Source organism: Tamandua tetradactyla, chromosome 12 (genome assembly GCF_023851605.1).
Source record: "Tamandua tetradactyla isolate mTamTet1 chromosome 12, mTamTet1.pri, whole genome shotgun sequence".
NCBI lineage: Eukaryota > Metazoa > Chordata > Mammalia > Pilosa > Myrmecophagidae > Tamandua > Tamandua tetradactyla.
Window position 1 is genome coordinate 52,480,290 of NC_135338.1, and position 20,692 is coordinate 52,500,981.

The following is a 20,692-nucleotide window of genomic DNA, read 5'->3' on the forward strand; positions in this document are numbered from 1 at the left end:
GTAACCTATGGACACTATTTGAACTTTCTCTGCCGCTGATGCTTAATAGTTACACTTCTTTCCCCCCTTTTGGTCAGGATGGAATTGTTGATCTCATGGTGCCAGGGCCAGATTCATCCCTGGGAGTCATCTTCCATGTCGCCAGGGAGACTTTCACCCCTGGATGGGTGACATTCATTTTGACATTCATTTACGTCTCCCTTTTGTAAAAACTTTCTTATTGTACATTAATCACCATCACTGTCCACTCTAGATTTTGCTGAGCTCTACAGTCCCAGTTAAAAACCTTTCTCTTTCCTTCTGGTGTCATAGATCCCCCTAGCCTTCCTCCTTCAACTATGCTCACACTCAGCTTTGTTTATTATACTTATAATATTGTGCTACCATCAAATGGTGTTGTGCTAGCCATTTCTGGATCTTTACAATCAATCCTGTTGAACATTCTGTACTCCTTCAGCATCAAATGTGTGATCTCTACCCTCTTTCTATCTCTTGATAACCTGTGTTCTTAATTTGAACTCTCAGAGTTTGATCATTTATAGTTAGTTCACACTGTGAGACCATACAGTATTTTTTCTTTTGTTATTGGTTAATTCTACTCAACATAATGTCCTCAAGTTTCATCCATGTTGTTGCATGCTTCATTCTTTATTCTGTCTTCAGACTTTATTCTGTCTACCGCTGCATAATATTCAATCATGTGCATATACAGTTTGTTTATTTACTCCTCCATTGATGGACAGTCGAGCTGTTTCCATCTCTTTGTGCTCATGAATGATGCCACGATAAACATCAGTGTACAAATGGACATTTGTGTCCCTGTTTTCAGTTCCTCTAAGTATATATCTAGTAATGGGATTACTGGATCATATGGCAATTCTACACCTAGCTTCCTGAGGAACCATGAAACTGCTTTCCAGAGTGGTTGCACCATTCTACATTCTCATCAACAGTGAATAAGTGCACCTCTTTCTCAACACCTTCTCTAGCACTTGTGGTCTTTTGGTTTATTGATAATGGCCATTCTAGTAGGTCTGAGATGATATCTCATTGTGGTTTTGATTTGCATTTCCCTAATAGCTAATGAAGTTGAGCATCTTTTCATATGCTTGTGAGCCATTTGTTTTCTCTTTGGAAATCTGTCTATCCATTTCTTTTGCTCATTTTAAAAATTGGGTTGTTTATTTTTTTGTTGTTGAGTTGTAGGAGCTCTTTATATATTCTGGATATTAAACCCTTATCTGATATGTGGTTTCCAAATATTGTCTGTCATTACATAGGCTGCCTTTTTACTTTCCTGATAAAGTCCTTTGATGTACAAAGTATTTGATTTTCAGGAGATCCCCTTCTGCCTCAAAGTTTAACACATTTTAAGGTCTGTTCATAAATAAACTAGTCAGTTTGTCCTCTGCATCTTGACATCATTTTATGAGTTATATACTCATCAGCAGGCCCCTTTGAACTTGAGTCATGAAAGAAGAGGCAGGGGAAAACACATGAGGTATTGTGCAGGGAGTCAGAGAAGCAACTCCCAGCCTTCACACCTATCCAAATGGAACTCATTGCCCAGAAATTATCAAATTATGGAGTTTGCTGTATTCTGGTTTAATAATGAAATACAGGAAGAACTATATTTTATGAGCTGCTAAAGGAAAGATAAACTAGAGAAGTTACATCTACAGCAATATATGACTTCTTTAAAAAAAATCATGATATATAGTGAAACTGCACTAGTGTAAACACTGATGAAATGTTTGGTCTGACTAGAATAAGAAAATAACTCTAGGATAAATTTACAGAAATATTACAATATATAACACTTGCTCACTTCTTTATTCGTATTCACACAATTGGAGCAATGAAGGTGATGCCAGAAGCACCCAAAGTGCTAAATGACATCTTAGATAAGGCTTGACAAAGTGTTACCATGAACATCCTTTGTAGTGAGCATGAATTTTGCTGGTGAACAATGGCAAAGTATTTAAAAATTTTTCTCCAAATTAAGGATGAATTGTGAATTTTTTTTCATTACAAAACAAAACAACGGAGTTCCAAATTTTATGGCCTTTTCTGAGATGAAAAAGCTCTCAGGAATATGCTACCTGGCAGACATTTTCAAAAAAATAAACCAGGACTTAATCTTTCTAATTGAAATTGACATTTAATATGAAATTATCCTTTTTAAAACATGTATGCTATGGAGAGACCATTTTGAATATAGAAATTTGGAAATGTTTCCATTATGTAATTTTATTGCCAGAAATTTCATAAATATGTCAGCTATAAAAGCCCTCATATCTTCATCTCCTGGGCCATACAGCAACAAAAAAGAAAAAAGCCTTCATGTCTGCACACTTTAAAAACTTGGAAACAGAATTTTCTTACCTAATTTAAATGTTCCAAATGAAGTTTCAGTGTGGTTTGAAACCATTTAAAATGAAAAAATGCCATTGGGTGACATACAAAAAGATGGAAACTTACAAAAAATTTTTCCATAAAAATCTTTATAAAATTGATGGAGGGAATTGAAAATGAGTATCATTATTTACTCAATTAAGCCAATATGTGCTTTTTTCATTTAGATATGAATAGCTTTGTTAAGTACATTTTTAATAACGTATAATAGTCAAATAGCAAAATAAACTGAATTTAGAACCAAATATTCAAATTTCTACAACACAATGTTTGAATTCAGAATTTAAAAATATATATATTCAATCACATTTTTCTCACCAAAAATATTTTAATTAGTAACAGGTTTTTAAAAGTAGAACAAAGAGGGAAGCCCAAGCTGCTTTCTGACTGGGCGGGACTATAACTACAGGGTTGCTCTGTCCTCATTTTGTGGCTAAAATCTGACTCAATATTGGGCTGTGTCTTCCACTTTACTTGCACTGGAGGATTCCTCCAGTTGCCCCAGTCTGCCACCTTCTCCAGGTGAAGAGTGGGCCTTCAGCTGCTATTTCTCTCATAGGTCTTTCCTAGTGTGAGGAATTCAGCAAGATAGAGCACTTTAAATCTGCCATTCCATTGTCTTCCAGTATTCAATATTTCTGGTGATATCAGTGAACATTTTCATCATCAATCAATGGATTATGGAAAGATTGGTACATTGAAAAGGGCAATGGAATTTTTGGCCAAGAAAGAAGTCCTCTAAAATGGAAAATGCCCTGATAGATAGATCAATGGAAGATGACATTTACATCTTTCTTTCTGCTTGGCTTGCTATTCCCTTTGAGAGAGTTAATGTTTAGAAGGCTGGGAGCTTTCCTCTTTTCAGCATATTGAGTCTGGGAGTCAAGCCTGTGTCTCCCACATGGTGGGCAGCCATTCTGCCACTAGAGTACCCATACACTCTGGCCTAGCTTCCAATAGACCCCTAAAATTGAACTGTATCCCCTACATGAGATCTGGACCTTGATTTGGTGGAGAAAAACCAACAAAATGCGAAAGGAAACACTCAGCAAAAACTAAATATATACAAAACTTGAGAAGAGTGAAGGAAACCAACTTGCAAAATAAACATATCAAGATAATCAAATGCCTTGAACACAAGAGAAAATCACAATACACACAAAGATCCAAGCAGAAATGGTCCAGCCAATAAACCAAATCAAAATTCCAGAAAGGACACAGAATATGCAACAATTACTCAAGGATATTTATTTAAAAAATAAAGGATGTCAGGAAGGAACTAGACAAGCATAAAGAAGAATTTGGGAGTTTAAATAGAAAAATGGCAGATCTCACTGAAATTAAAGATACAATAGACCAAATAAGAAATATACTGGAGACACATAATAGCAGATTTGAAGAAGCAGAAGTAAGAATAAGTGAGCTAGAAGAGAGAACAATAGAACTAGAGTGCACAGAAGAACAAATGGCAAGAAAGATGGAAAAAATGCAACTGGATCTTAGGGAAATGATGGACAACAAGAGGCACACCAATAAGAATAATTGGTGTCCCAAAGCAGAAGAGTAGAGTAAAGTGTTGGGAAAGTTAGTTGAAGATATAATCAGAGAAAACTTCCTAGCCTTTATAAAAGACATGAATACACAAATCAAAGTAGCCCAGCAAACTCCAAATATAATAAATCCAAACAGGCACACTTCAAGACATATTCTAATCAGATTGTCAGGTGTTAAAGAGAAACAGAAAGTCCTAAAAGTGCATGAGAAAAGCAATCTACTATATACAAGGGAAAACACATGAAACTTACTTCAGACTACTCAACAGGCATTTTAGAAGCAAGAAGGCAGTGGTATGATATTTCTAAGCTGCTGAATGAGAAAGGCTTTCAACAGAACTGTTTATCCAGCCAAATTATCCTTCAAAATTGAGGGAGAGATTAAAATCTTCAAAGACAAAGAAAGATTGAGAGAACTAGTCAACAAGAGACTAGCTCTACAATAAATACTAAAGGGAGCCCTGTTAGCTGATAAAAAAGACAGGAGAGGGAGTTCTGGAAGAGGGCACAGAATCAAAGAATATGAGAAAGTTAATTTAAAGGAAAATGGAGAGAGAAGGAGAATAATATACAGATTTGACAAATAAAAACTAAAGGACAAGATGGTAGAGTCAAGAACCACTTTTATACTTTGAAAGTTAATGGGCTAAACTCACCAATTAAAAGACACATACTGACAGAATAGATCAAAAAACATAACATCTATATGCTGCTTACAAAAGACACATCCACATCTTAGACTCAAAGACACTGTTAGATTGAAAGTGAAAGAATGGAAAAAGATAATCTATGCAAGCTGTAACTGAAAGAAAGCAGAAGTAACTATATTAATAGCAGATGAAATAGGCCTTAAACGAAAAGACGTCATAAGAAACAAAGGACACCACATATTAATAAAAGGGACAATTTGCCAGGAGGAAATAACAATCATACATGTATATGCTCCAAATCAAGGAGCTCCGAAGTACATGAGGCACATATTGGAAAAACTGAAGGGAGCTATAGACATATTAACAGTAATAGTGGAAGACCTCAACACACCCACTCTCTACTATAGATAGAACAACCACATAGAGTCTGAACAAGGAAATAGAGATCCTAAACAATAGGATAAATGAATTAGATCTAATAGACATATATAGATCATTACATCCAAGAACACCAGAATACACATTTTTCTCTAGTGTATATGGAACGTTCTCCAGGATAGATCATATACTGGGACATAAACTGAGTTTCAATAAATTTAATAAGATTGAAAATATCCAAAGCACTTTCTCTGATCACAATGGAATAAAGTTAGAAATTAATAATCACCAAAGAACCACAACTTTCACAAATATATGGAGATTAAGCAACACACTCTTAAATAATCAGTGGGTCAAGGAAGACATTTCTAGAGAAATCAGTAAATATCTGGAGACAAATGATAATGAGAATAAAATTGTTCTAGTTTGTTAGCTGCTGGAATGCAATATACCAGAAATGGAACTGCTTTTAAAAAAAGGGAATTTAACAAGTTACATGTTTACAGTTCTAAGGCTATGAAAATGTCCCAATTAAAGCAAGACTATAAAAATGTCCAAATAAAGCATCAACAAGAGGTTACATTTACTCAAGAAAGGTGGATGAAGTTCATGGTTTCTCTCTCCCTCAACTAGAAAGGCATATGGCAAACATGGTGATATCTGCTGGCTTTCTCTCCAGGCTTCTTGTTTCATGAAGCTCTCCCAGAGGCATATTCTTTCTTCACCTCCAAAGGTTTCTGGTTGCATGGGCTCTGGCTCTCATCATTCTAAAGCTGTTGCCAAGGCTTCCTCTTTTAAAAGATTCCAGTAAACTAATCAAGACCCACTTGGAATGGGTGGAGACACATGTCCCTTTAACTCCTGGTTAATACCCACAATTGGGTGACTCACATCTCTGCGGAGATAATCTAATCAAGTTCCAACCTACATTATTGGATAGGGATTAAAAGAAATGGTTACTTCTACAAGATTGGATCAGGGTTAAAACTTGGCTTTTCAAGGGCACATAATCCTTTCATACCAGCACAACAACATATTAAAATTTTTGGGATGCAGCATAGGCAATGCTGAGAGGGAAATTTATTGCCTAAATGCCTGTATTAAAAAACCAGAATGAGCAAAACTTGAGAATTTAATTGCTCATCTGGAGAATTTAGAGAAAGAACAGCAAACTAACCCCAAAGCAAATAAAAGAAGAGAAATAATAAAGACTAAAGCAGAAATAAACAAACTGAAGAACAATAAAACAATAGAAAGAATAAAGAAAACTAAAAATTGGTTCTTTGAGAAAATTAATAAAATTGACGGTCCCCTAGCTATATTAACAAAGAAGAAAAGTGAGAGGACACAAATAAACAAAATCAGAAATGAGAGGGGGGTTGTTACTACAGATCATGAAGAAATTTTAAAAATCATAAGAGAATATTATGAACAATGATATGCCAACAAACTGGAAAAATTAGATGCAGTGGACAAATTCCTAGAAACACTCTAATTGCCTATACTGACTTGAGAAGAAACAGAAGATCTCAACAAACCAACTACAAGTAAAGAGATCCAATCAGTCATCAAAAATCTTCCCCCCCCCCAAAAAAAAAGCCCAGGACTAGATGGCTTCACAGGAGAATTTTATCAAACATTTCAAAAAGAATTAATGCCAATCCTGCTCAAACTCTTCCAAAACATTGAAGGAAAAGGAAAGCTACATAACTCATTTTATGGAGCTAATATCATTAATACCAAAATTGGATAAAGATGATACAAGAAAAGGAAACTACAGATCAATCTCCTTAATGAATATAAATGCAAAAATTCTTAACAAAATTCTAGCAAATCATATCCAATGCCATATTAAAAGAGTTATACATCACGATCAAGTGGGATTTATACCAGGAATTCAAGGATGGTTCAACATAAGAAAATCAATCAATGTAATACAGCACATTAACAAATCGAAAGGGGAAAATCACATGATCATATTGATTGATGCTGAAAAAGCATTTGACAAAATCTGGCATCCTTTCCTGATAAAAACACTTCAGCAGGTAGATATCAAAGGAAACCTTCTCAATATCAAAAAGAGCATATATGAGAAATCCATAGCCAGCATCATACTTAATGGTGAGAAATTGAAAGTATTCCCCTTGAGATCAGGGACAAGACAAGGATGCCCATTGTCGCCACTGTTATTCAACATTGTTTCAGAAGTACTAGCTGGAGCAATTAGACAGGAGAAAGAAATAAAATGCATCCAAATAGGAAAAGAAGAAGTAAAACTTTCATTATTTGCAGATGACATGATCCTGTACTTAGAAAACCCTAAGAAATCTATGGTAAAACTACTTGAGCTAATAAATTCAGCAAAGTGGCAGGATACAAGATTAATGTACAAAAATCGGTAATGTTTCTATACACTATTTGAGGTGTCAACTAAGGAAAAAATTCCATTCAGAATAGCGACTAGAAGAATTAGGTATCTAGGAATAAGCCTGACCAGGAATCTCCAGGACTTATACACAGAAAATTACAAAAAAAAAAAAAAAAATGCTAAAAGGAATAAAAAATGACCTAAATAGATGGAAAGATATTCCATGCTCATGGATAGGAAGGCTGAATATCATCAAGATGTCAATTCTACCCAAACTGATCTACATATTCAATGCAATACCAATAAAAATCCCAACAGCCTACTTTGAAGACTGGAAAAGCTGGCTGTCAAATTTATATGGAAGGATTGTGATGATATCAGCCAAGATGGTGGCTTAGCAAGGTGTGGGATTTAGTTCTTCCCCCAGAGCAGCTACTAAATAGCCAGGAACAGTACAGAACAACTCCTGGGGCCACGTCAGTGACCAGACACACAGCATACCCCACTCTGGACCACCTGAACTGGCTGCGAGCCCCCCCCAGAACCATGAGTTCCCCCAGCTGCGGTGGCTGGCATCCCTCCCCCACAGGATGCTTCCCAGAGGGGAAAGGAAAGGGACTTTACCAGCAGCAGGGACTGAGCACAACTAAGCTTCAATTGTGGGATTAATTCACAAGTTCTGACTACTAAAAATAGGCCCTCAGCTAAGCTGAACCTGGTCAAAGTGGAGGTTGCTGATTTTACCCTGGTGCCAATGGGGCAGGACTGATGGAAAAAGAAACAGAGGTTTTTTTGATCAGATAGCACATAATACTTGAAAGGGTCTGGGCTCTGAAGGAAAGGAGGGGGCACATAGGATCTGAAGGTACACAAAGCAACATACCAACTTATACTCTTGATTGGCTAGCCTGAGAAATGAGGGTCCTGCTCTGAGAAGATTTTTCTCTTTCTTTTATCTCTTTTATGGCTGTGTTTCTACAAAGGCTGGACTGCCTTTGGATACTGCTGCAAGGCTTCTCAGGCTGCAACTGCCCTAGGTATAGGCAGAAACAAGCTTGTTGGAGAACTTATCTGGAGCCTGTGCCCACCCCAGGAGAGAGGTGGGGCCCAGCTCAGGTAGATTCCCTCCCTCAAGGAATTCAGACCCCAGGGTTTGGAAATTTGAAACAATTAAAGCCAGCCTACAACCTCTCCTCTGTCTCCACCACACCCCCAGCAGAGAGAGTCTGCTGAAGTTAAAGGTGCCACATCACCTTATGCTGGTGGGACCTGCAGGCAGAAAAGCACCACATACTGGGCAGGATAGGAAAAACACAGAGTCCAGAGACTTCACAGGAAAGTCTTTCAATCTGCTAGGTCTTACCGTCTGGGAAAACTGATGCAGGTGACTTTTTCCTCCTGACAGGAGGCCAGTTTGGTCTGGGAAAATCTGGCTGGGGTCTATAATACCTAAGTAGACCCTCCTAAGAGATGGGGGGATGGGGGGAAGGCACCATACAGGCAGGGTAAGAAACAAGAAAACAAGAACTGAAAAATTCCCCTCTGTTAAACAAAACTAAGTTAGTGGTCCAGAATAAGCCGAACTGAATGTCAAAGAACAGATAGACAACAAAGTCATCCAGCAAGAAAGTCCTAGGTAAAAAGGTGAAAATAATCTCCAGCAAACTAATTAAGGTAATTAAATGCCTAGACGCCAGCAAAAAATAACAAATCACACTAGGAAAATTGCAGATATGGCCCAGTCAAAGGAACAAACCAAAAATTCAAATGAGATACAGGAGTTGAAACAATTAAATCAGAATGTTTGAACAGACATGGAAAACCTCATCAAAAATCAAAACAATGAATTGAGGGAGGATATAAAGAAGGCAAGGAATGAACAAAAAAGAAGAAATCAAAATTCTGAAAAAAGAAATCACAAAATTTATGGGAATGAAAGGCACAGTAGAAGAGATGAAAAAAACAATGGAAACCTACAATGTCAGACTTCGAGAGGCAGAAATAGGATTAATGAATTGGAGGATGGAACATCTGAAATCTGACAAGCAAAAGAAAATACAAGGAAAAGAATGGAAAAATATGATCAGAGACTCAGGGAATTGAATGATAACATGAAGCACACAAACATACATGTTGTGGGTGTCCCAGAAGTAGAAGAGAAGGGAAAAGGAGGAGAAAAACTAATGGAGGAAATCATCACTGAAAATTTCCCAACTCTTATGAAAGACCTAAAATTACAGCTCCAAGAAGTGCAGTGTACCCCAAAGGGAATAGATCCAAATAGACGCACTCCAAGACACTTACTAATCAGAATGTCAGATGTCAAAGAGAAAGAGAGAATCTTGAAAGCAGTGAGAGAAAAGCAATCCACCACATACAAGGGAAGCCCAATAAGACTATGTGTAAATTTCTCAGCAGAAATCATGGAGGCGAGAAGATAGTGGAATGATATATTTGATACTAAAAGAGAAAAACTGCCAACCAAGAATTCTATATCCAGCAAAATTGTCCTTCAAAAATGAAGGAGAAATTAAAACACTTTCAGACAAAAAAATCACTGAGAGAATTTATGACCAAGAGACTGGCTCTACACGAAATACTAAAGGGAGCAGTAGAGGCAGATATGAAAGGACAGGAGAGAGAGATGTGGAGAAGAGTATAGAAAGGAAAACCATCAGTAAAGGTAAAAAGGAGAAAATTTAAATATGACATATAAAATCCAAAAGGCAAAATGGTAGAAGAAAGTGCTGCCCATACAGTAATAACACTAAATGTTAATGGATTAAACTCCCCAATCAAAAGACAGACTGGCAGAATGGATTAAAAAACAGAACCCATCTATATGCTGTCTACAGGAAACACATCTTAGACCCAAGGATAAATAAAGGTTGAAAGGGAAAGGTTGGGGAAAGATAGTTCATGCAAATAACAATCAGAAAAGAGCAGGAGTAGCTATACTAATATCCAACAAATTAGACTTCAAAATTTATACGGAAGAGAAAGAGACCTTAAATAGCTAAAGATATCCTAAAAAAGAAGGGCAAACTGGGAGTTCTATCACTTTCTGACTTTAAAACTTACTATAAAGTTACAGTGGCCAAAACAGCATGGTACTGGCACTAAAGACAGAAGGACTGACTGGTAGAATAAAATCGAGAATGAAGAGATTGACCACCAAATTTATGGACATTTGATATTTGATAAGGCTCCAAATCCATTTAATTGGGACAGAATAGTCTTTTCAATAAATTGGCATGGGAGATCTGGATTTCAATAGCCAAAAGAATGAAAGAGGACCCCTACATTATACCCTATGCCAAAATTAATTCAAGATGGATCAAAGACTTAAATGTAAGAGCCAGTATCATAAAACTTCTAGAAAAAAATGTAGGGAAACATCTTCAAGATCTAGTAATAGGAGGTAGTGTCTTAAAATTCACACTTAAAGAAAAATAGAGAAGCAGGAACTCCTTAAGATCAAGAGCATCTGTGCCTCAAAGGACTTTGCTAAAAAGGTGAAGAGGAAGCCAACTCAATGGGAGAAAATATTTGGAAACTACATATCAAATATAGGCTTGATATCATGTGTACATAAAGAAATTACACAGCTCATCAACAAAAGAATAAACAACCCAATTATAAAATGGGCAGAGGAAATAGGTACTTTTCTGAAGAGCAAATACAGCTGGTTAAAAAGCACATGAAGTGATGCTCTTCTTCAATGACTATAAAGGAAATGCAAATTAAGATGACAATGAAATATCATCTCACACCTATAAGAATGGCTGCTAATAAACAACAGAAAACTATAAATGCTGGAGAGGATGTGGAGAAATTGGAACACTTATTCACTTTTGGGGGGAATGTAAAATGGTTCAGCCACTAGAGAAGTCAGTTTGGTGATTCCTCAGAAAACTAAATATTGAATTGCCCTATGACTTGGCAATACCAACACTTGTATACACCCAGAAGAGTTGAGGGCAATGACACAAACACACATCTGCACACCGATGTTCAAAGCAACACTATTCATAATTGCAAAGAGATGGAAATAATCCAAATGCCCATCAACAGACGAGTGGATAAACAAAATGTGGTATATACATATGATGGAATATTATGCAGCATTTAGACAAAATGATGTCACATATGACAATGTGGCTGAACCTTGAGGACATAATGCTGAATGAAATAACTCAGACACAAAAGGACAGGCACTGTATGATTCTGTTATTATGACTCTGATAAGGCCATCGGTGTTTGGAGAAGCTAGAAGGAAAAATCTTAGATAAGGGCATGGTAGCCCATGAAAAACTCTGGAAACTGTTCTGTAACTACTTGTTGATGTGTGCTCAGAAAATTATTGCTTTTTTCTTTCTTTTCTTTGTATACGTATGTTATACTTTATAACAACAACAACAAAAAAGGTTTAAAAACTATAGGCAGGAAGCTGACTTCCATGAAGATGGCCGAAAAGAGTAGCTCAAGAGTAGTCCTGCTCCATGGAAAAGTTAGAGAAGGGACAGGAGTGTGACTGACGTGGTGATTCAGGAGTGCAGCTGACCTGGGAGAGCCTTCTGCACCACTTGGGGCAGCCCTGGTTGCAGAGGCTGAGGAACTGAGAGGCAGAGGGCTGGAGTCTGGCACAGAGGCTTGGAGCCCACAGGAGTGCATGGACAGGAGCCTGGGGCTGGGAAGTAAGCCAGGCAATATTCCTTGGGCACACTACCCTCACCAGCACAGCCCCATGACAAGCGACTCACCCCACACCCCATGCATGTGAACCCTGTCAACCACTCCCATTCCCCACGCTTTAGGCACCCCCACCCCACTAGCCCTCAGAGTATGTACCTAGCCCCCACCTCCATCCCAACTGCAGCCCAACCCACCTTTCCTACACCCTTGCCAAGCACTACCTCCTCCGTCCTGTTCCTTGCAGGCTGTTGCCAGCACATAAAGGCTGTGGGCATTAACCTTCATACCTAGGCTACTCCCGCCCCCCTGCCCACAGTGTCACACAGCCACACCCCAACCCCCCTAAGCTCTGTGCATCAGTTTATGGCACTCTAGGCCCATGCATGTGCATGGGCCCCCAATCACATCATTCAGCTCTGGGAACTGCCCTTTACAGCAGTCCTAGAACTATACATGCTCACGGCCCTCAGCCAGACTATAGGCAGTTACACTATTAGATAAATTCCTGAAATAAAAAATTTGAAAATATTTAGTAACATAGTTCACTGCTATTGCAAAGTTGATATTTGTAATAAATTTTTACTTGATATTTTCAGAATGCACACAATTCTGGCAGTTAATCAAGTGGTATTTAAAATACTATTTAATATCTAGAGTTTAAGAAACTCTGATATCTGTATCTATAGATTTCTTCCTTCCTTGCTTTAATTTTGAATTGGTTTATGAAATATATTGTACAAACAGGCTTTACAATGATTACTTAGATTTTTTTTAAATATGCCAATGAATAAGCTTGCTTTAATTTTAAATTGGTTTATGAAACATATTGTACAAACAGGCTTTGCAATGATTACTTAGATTTTTTTTTTTAAATATGCCTATGGATAAGCTAAGTAAGGTATCCATTTTCGGTGGTTAAGATTTTCATACGTTAATTGTAAGAATATTTGTATCTTCATATTTTCCTGATTTTTAGTAACATAGGTCATTACTATATCAATGCAGATATTTGTAAGAACTTTCCACTTGATATTTTGAGAACATTCACAGTTTTGACAGTTGATCAAATGGTATCTAAGTTAGTGTTTAATACTTAGAATTTAAGAACTTTGCTATCTGAATTTGTAGATTTTTTCCTTGTTACCTTAATTTTAAATTGGTTTATGAAATTTACTGTGTAAATTCAGACTTTGCAATAATTATACAGATACTTTAAATATACCTATGGTTAAGCAAACTAAGATATCTATTTTTGGTGGTTCTAAGTGTGTTATTTATTTTCTTAAATAAAAAATTAAAAGAAAAAAGTAAAGCAAAGAGTCTTATAATATTAAGTATACTTTACAATGATTTAAAAATACTACTTCATTCTTTTAAATTCCTTTTCATTCCTAATTCTTGTGTGGGTTTATAAGGTACACAGTATATTATTATAAATATTGGGAAAGCAAGTTCAATATTTTTTTATTGATGGAGTGCATGACCAAAAAAGACTGAAGACCTGATGTAAACTACCATGAAAATTTTCTACCTGTTCTCTCTGTCCCTCATCTCTTCCCCATCCAATTTATTTTACTCAAAGCTGACATATTAATCCCCCTAAACTTTAGCTATAATGTCATTCTCCTTCCCTAGCAATCCTCAATGGCTTTCAATGAATATAGACTAAAGCCCCAAATCCCTTAACCTGACATTCAAGACACTTTGTGCTGTGCTCCAGTTCTATATTTCCAGAATATTTTACATATTCTATTCCTTCTTTCTAGTCATACTGAAATATTTACTAACCTCTCATACACTGTGATTCTCTGCCTCCATAACTTTGTTCATCCTCAAGGATATTATGTCTTCATAGAATACTCCTCCCTATATTTGAATTTCCAAATCTGACCCATCTTTGGGGACCTGAATTGATTGTTATTTTCCTAATTCTCCAGTTAAAAGCAACCTCTTTCACCTCTGAAATCTCGCGTTTGTCTGTAGCCCCTCCCATCCTAGTTTATATCCATGCAAGTGCCATATGTTATCTGGTAGAGTATAGGAACTGGAACTGGAATCGTTCCAAAACTTATACAATTCTGCAACACCCCAGTGAACAGAAGAGAGCTTGAATCCATCTCTACATTCATTCAGTTAATTTGTTTTTACTGAGGATCTACTATGATCTAGGATCCAGTTCAGTATGCTTTAGAATCTAAACAATCTGCACAAATGGATACAGATTTGTCTAGTTCCTTTTACAAGGTTTTTCCACCATAAAAGTCTTATTGACTAATCCTTATATTATTTTCAGAAATAATAAATAATAAATAATAAATCTACTAGCCTTGTAAATCAATTTATAAATCATATTACATGCAACCATTCATGGAGGAGAAAATTCAAAAATATGTATTGTAATGAATTAAAATTTTTAAATATGAAATGCTTTTTAACTTTAACTATTACATGGTTTATAAATGATGAAATATCATAATAAGAGAAAAATCTCTATGTATACAATTGAATAACAATAGGTTCACAATGTTATTAGGAACCTTTGGACTGTAGTAGAATAGATAATTTCTGGGAGAAAATTGGAAAGTAATGTAAAGTTCCGATATAAAGAGAAGGAAATAGAGCCTAAGAGAGTCTGAAACTTACCATTATTATATATTATTCCTGATGAAAAATCAAACTTGTCCAAAAGCAAAATCACAACATTCAAAAGTAGCAAGTCTATCTGTTGGGAGAAATAAGAATTATTTCCATTCAATTACTCTGAAAATATTTCTTAGGTTCTTTTGTTATAAACAACTACAAAGTATTAAATAAACCATCCCTCCAAGTTTAAATTATTTTTCCCATTATGTGACAGGAGCAGACAACGTATACATTCGTAATACATCTACTCCCTAATTTGCATTAAATATATTTATAAATATAATTATTGCAAACTAGAGAAATAGCTAAATCAGGTTTTTCCTCAATGTAATAACTATTGGAAAGGTATGATTGATTATTCAGGCTGCATAACATAGAATCTGGCTTGATAAAGACTGAGGATCATGCCATTGTAACTAGATTTAATATTTCACTGCATTGCTTTTGGGGGAGACAACCCATGCGCATTCTGAGCACTACTTCATGTTCTTGCTGAGAATGCAAGGTGCTGACTAATCTTTATCCATGCCTTTATCAGGGTTGTGTTTGCAGCAAGCAGTCTTGAGGGATAAAGAAATGTGCCCCCAGACAAGAGAAGGCTTGTTTCTATGGTAAATCTCCCAAGTTAAGTGCTTCAATCCTTTAAATGAGGCACAGTACATGTTTAAGCATCCATAGTCTCCATTTACTTGGGGGCATAGGGAACCAGACGGAGCATCATGCTGACACTCTGGTTATTGTTTTGCTGTGATCAATGAAGTCCTTTGTCTCTAATTCAAGAGTCTTATGTCCTTTGCTAAAACAGACTAATATGTCAGTTTGTAGGTAGAGTAAAATCTCAGATCCTGTGTGGTTCTTAATAATTGCCTAGTAAATTAAACTGATTTTTTTACTCCTTCAAAAATGACTTCCTAAGAATAGGAACACTTGTTCATTGTTGGTGGGAATGTAAAATAATGCAGCCACTGTGGAAGATGGTTTAGCAATCTTTACATTTCAGAAAGTAAACTACCATATGACCTGGAAATCCCACTTCTAGGTATATAACTAAAAGAATTCAAAGCAGGAATTCGAACTGATATTTGCACATCAATGTTCACAGCAGCATCATTCACAATTGCCAAAGATAAAAACTATCCAAATGTCCATCAACCAATGAATGGATAGATCAAATGTGGTATACACATACAAAAGAATATTATTCAGCCATAGACAGGAATGAAGTTCTGATACATGTGACAATGTGGATAAATTTTCAAGATACGTTGAGTGAAATAAGACACTGATATGAAATAATTAGAATAGGCAAATTCATAGAGTCAAAAACTAGAACATAGGTTACCAGGTGCTGGATGGGAGTAAGGAATGGGAAATTAATGATTAAATTACACAATATTTCTATTTGGGTTGATGGAAATGTTTTGTAATAGATAGTGGTAATGGTAGAACAATATTGTGAACATAATTAACTGCACTGAGTTACATATTTGAATGTGGTTAAAAGGGGAAATTTTAGGTTGTATATATATGTTATTAGAATAAAAGTTTAAAAAAAAAAAGAACAAAGACAAAAAACAGGACTGTACCATACAAACAGTAAACCTTATTGTAAATGGTGCATTATAGTTAATAGTACAATTATAAAAATGTTCTTTCATGAGTTGAACAAATGTACCATACTAATGCAAGATGTTAATAATAGGGTGGTGTATAAGAACTTTGTATTTTGTGCATAATTGTCCTATAAACCCACAACTTTTCTAATGACTTTTTAGGTGACCTTGGGTTTGGCAATAACTTCTTAGATACAACTCCAAAATCATGATCCATGACAAGAAAAATTGATAAGTTGGGCTTCATTAAAATAAAAATTTCTGCTCTGCAAAGACACTGGTAAAAGAATGAAAAAACAAGCTTCAGACTAGAAGAAATATTTGCAAAGCATGTATCTGATAAAGGACTTGTATCCAAAATACACTAAAAACTCTTAGAACTCAACAATAAAAAAATGAACAATCCAATTAAAAAATGAGCCAAAGAACTGAATAGACACCTCACAGATGACAAATAAGCAGATGATATACAGATGACAAATAAACATATGAAAAGTTCTCAATATCATATGTAGATAGGGAATTGTAAATTAAAAATGAGATACCACTACATATTTATTTGAATGGCTAAAATGTCAAGCACTGACAATACTATAATGCTAGTGAGAGTGTGGACCAACAGGAACTTTCATTAATTTTTGATGGAAATGCAAAATGGTACAGCCAGTTTGGAAGACAGTTTGGCAGTTTCTTACAATACTAAACATAGGCTTATCATGCAATCCAGCAATCACACTCCTAGATGCTTCCTCAAAGGGGTTGAAAACCACGTCTATACAAAAACCTGCACATGAATGTTTCTGGCAGCTTTATTTATAATTTACAAAAATTGGAAGCAACTCTTCATCTATTGAGCAACACTCAGTAGGTGAATGGATAACAAACCGTGGTGCATCTGTACAATGGAATATTATTCAACAACAAAAAAAACTGAGTTATCAAGCCATGGTAGGACAGGGAGGAATCCTAAACGCATATTGCTATGTGAAAGAAGCCAGGCTTAAAGGCTACATACTGTATGATTCCAATTATATGACATTCTGGAAAAGGAAAGACCTTAGAGACAGAAAAAAGTCAGTTGTTGCTATGGGTTCACAGGGATTGGGAAGGGATGAATAGGTAGAGCACAGGGGAATTTTAGGGTATGATACTCTAATGGTGACTTCATATATTATTTGTCAAAACCAATGTAACTACAACACAAAGAATGAATCCTAATGTGAACTATAGGTTTTAATTGCTAAAAATATATCAGTATTGGTTCATCAATTATAATAAATGTATCTCATTAATACAAGATATTAATGATAGGAAAAACTGGGGGTAGAAGAGTATTTGGGAATTCTCTCTACTTTTCTGTGCAATTTTTCCAAAAACCTACAACTGTTCTAAAATTAAAGTGTATTATTAAAAGAATATTTTAAAAATAAATTATATGAGACATACCAAAGACATTATGTGCATTTTTCCTGAAGATGATTTACTCTCTGCTTCTCAATCTCTTTAACATCCTTGTCAATCAGCAAGTATCACTGACTGCTAAAATCTTCAGTCTTGGAAGTATAAAGCAGAAAATAAAGATAAATAGTTCTACATGTTAATGTCTTTCCTTCAGTTTAAAAGCTAAAAGTTTTAAATAGTGCCCTTTATTACTTGCATTATTTTCCTCAACACTCAAATTAAATGATAGCACCATTTTTAGAACCTGTCAGTTTTTCTCCTCCCTGAAAATACGACTTAAACATACTACACTCCCAGGTCTCCACTTTGAAAGACCTATTATTAAGTCATCCTCAAAGTTGTTCCAATTTAATTCTCTCAAATATAAAAAGATCCCTAATTTCATTCAAATGGATTTGGTTATATTTATCTTTGGCCAGGAAATTAAAACTTACTTTGAAAGGCTTCAAAATATTTTCAGTAAGGAAAGGAAACCAAAAAAGTATAATACATGGGAAAGACATCAAGGAGCAATCTTTGGGCTTTGCTGAAAGATCCATATCCCTTTATAAACTAGTAACTCAGCTTTCAGATTTTTAAAATTTACAGATGGAATGTGTTTTAGAGTTAATATATAAAACATTAAGTAACATGTTCAAAGTCCACTACTAGTTAGTGACAGAGTTGAGCTTAGAACAAAGGTCTCCTGATTCAATGCATCTTAGTCAACACAGCCCAAGGATGATGCCACAAAGTAAAATTTTAAGAACTCAAAGAAATTAAGTGCCTAATTAGATTTGACACAATCAAAACTGCTAAATTTGGCCACCATTTTTTTGCACCATACATATATTAGCCTCATTCTTCCAATTTTTCCTTCAATATTACAACTTTTCCCAGTTTAGTACTACCTTCTTCCAACAGTGATCTCAGGGTTAGAGAAAAGGCATAGACTTTGCCTGAGTCCCAATCCCCACTCTGCCATTCAGAAGTTTGATTACATCTGGGCAATTTCTTTTCTCTGGCACCAGATAAACATCGGGATTGCCCCAAAGAAAGAACACATCCCCTCCCTGATCTGGTTCATTTGCAGTTATTCTATTAGCATAGAATAGTGATTACATTGTAAATTTACACTACAGCAAGGCCCTATTTTAATGTTTCTTACTGTAATTTCCTCTTAATGCGATGCCTGACTAGTCGCGCTTTTTCTTTTTACATTTTCCCAAATTTTCTTTCATATAGGCTGAAAAAAGAAGACCCAAAATGAGGAATCCAAGTTTTCAGTTTACTGGTATAGCAGTCCACTTAACTTTGGTAACAGCTAATCCCTGCTTCCAAGAACAGAAGCATTAGAAAATCTGAAGGATGGGCAGTTGGAACTTCCAGTTAACTGCCTCCTTCAGAGCACCACAAGTCATTTTCTTTAAAAATAAATGAAAGGTGGAGTTTCTCTAAAAAACTACCATCTTTATCATCTTTTTCCATCATATTCAATGTAACAGTCATCCAGGAAGGCTCAGAAACCCACTTGTGACTATCTATAAAACACTTCATCATGCAGTTATTGAGGGCCTGAGAAAAAAATGTATATGGTGAAAGGTAATGCCACCTTAAGTGATACATTACTTTTAGTTTATCAAGAAGAGCTTCAAAATTGTCTTGAAGGGAAGAGTGGGACTTAAAAAAAGTAGAGAAAACCTCATTGATAGGGGAAACAAATAAGTAAATGTGTGAATATAGGAATGACCTGTGAATGCATAGGAAACCAAAAAACTGAATGAGAGGCTAATCTGTTCTTCATATTCATCTCTTGTGTGAATGCCCTTCAGGTAGCTGTATAGACTCACTCAAGCTACTAGTGAGCTGAGACTGAACCTTTCTGACTTACTCAGTGCACTGATTAGTCATAATTTTTTATATAGATGATAATAAACCTATTTTATACTCATATTCTCCTTCAGAAGTCCCTTCATATGGCCTATAAAACCTGCTTTATATTCATACCATGAAAGATATCAGGTGTCTGAATTTAATTCTGGAAGAGGTGGTATAAAAATACCTTTCTGTCACTTTTTCTGGTGACTTTGTTCTGAGGAAGAAAAATTCTCCTTAATCTGAAATAATGTGCAGAACTTAATAATATATCTCTTCTAATAAAACGTGGGAACCAGAGGCTCTTTTTATCTCACCCATTTCCCTCTAGGGAAAGTGATGAAGCGAGTTGTTTTTGGTTTCGGTATCGGCACTGTGATAAGCTGTTTCCCTATACTACATCAAAGTATAAATGCCTGAGCAAAGTTGAAGGTACACATGGATAACCCTAAAGGAGGTGAAATTTGTGTTCCTTTTCACCAGCAACCCTTTGTCTTCCATTTCTCATTTGCCCTACCTCATGCTTCTTTGAGGAGCTTCTTCCTCCCTTCCAAGGACAATGGATCTGCTTTCAGTCAGTTACCATTGAATTATACGTTGATGCAAATGAATACCGAGAGTATTCCCACAGGAGGTCATTTATCTGTAACACTGGAATGAAAGATGTTCTTTCTTCTGATGAAGAAGTCAGTTATCGGCTACCTAGTTATGGGGTTTGAGGACCAAAGAGGGGGCTGATGGGAAGGAAGATCACTGATTTCTTTGTAATTTTTTCAGGCTATAAAAATGCTCATTATGCCAAACTTGAAAAACATAAACAAGTATAGAGAAATTACCTATAAATAACACCCAGATATGACTACCATTAACATTTTGACATAACTGTGAGTCTGTTCTCTGTGTTTATATAATACATGGACGATGCTTATCAATACAACTTCATACCCTGCTTTCAGTCACTATTATTCTTATCACATTTTCTTGTAACTCAAGTGGTTTTTCAAAAGCTTTCACAGTTACATAATATATCTAAAATAGCTACACAAAATTTATTTAAAAATA

At 35.8% G+C, this 20,692-nt stretch overlaps 1 protein-coding gene across 11 annotated transcripts in view; it reads right to left on the bottom strand.

Annotated features, from left to right (window-relative positions):
- The window catches only part of CATSPERB (catsper channel auxiliary subunit beta), a 236,133-nt gene extending 215,771 nt beyond the window's left edge, over positions 1-20,362 (bottom strand). For 7 of the 11 annotated variants that reach the window (XM_077123362.1, XM_077123360.1, XM_077123361.1 and 4 more), the window contains exons 1-3: positions 20,148-20,362; positions 17,762-17,868; positions 14,703-14,781 (exon numbers count right to left, since the gene is read on the bottom strand). In XM_077123362.1, coding sequence (XP_076979477.1) covers positions 14,703-14,781; positions 17,762-17,779 — 97 coding nt within the window. In that variant the 5' untranslated portion in view covers positions 17,780-17,868; positions 20,148-20,362. The other 4 variants (XM_077123365.1, XM_077123356.1, XM_077123355.1 and 1 more) reach the window with 4 other exon arrangements.
- Between the last annotated feature and the right edge of the window lie 330 nt (positions 20,363-20,692).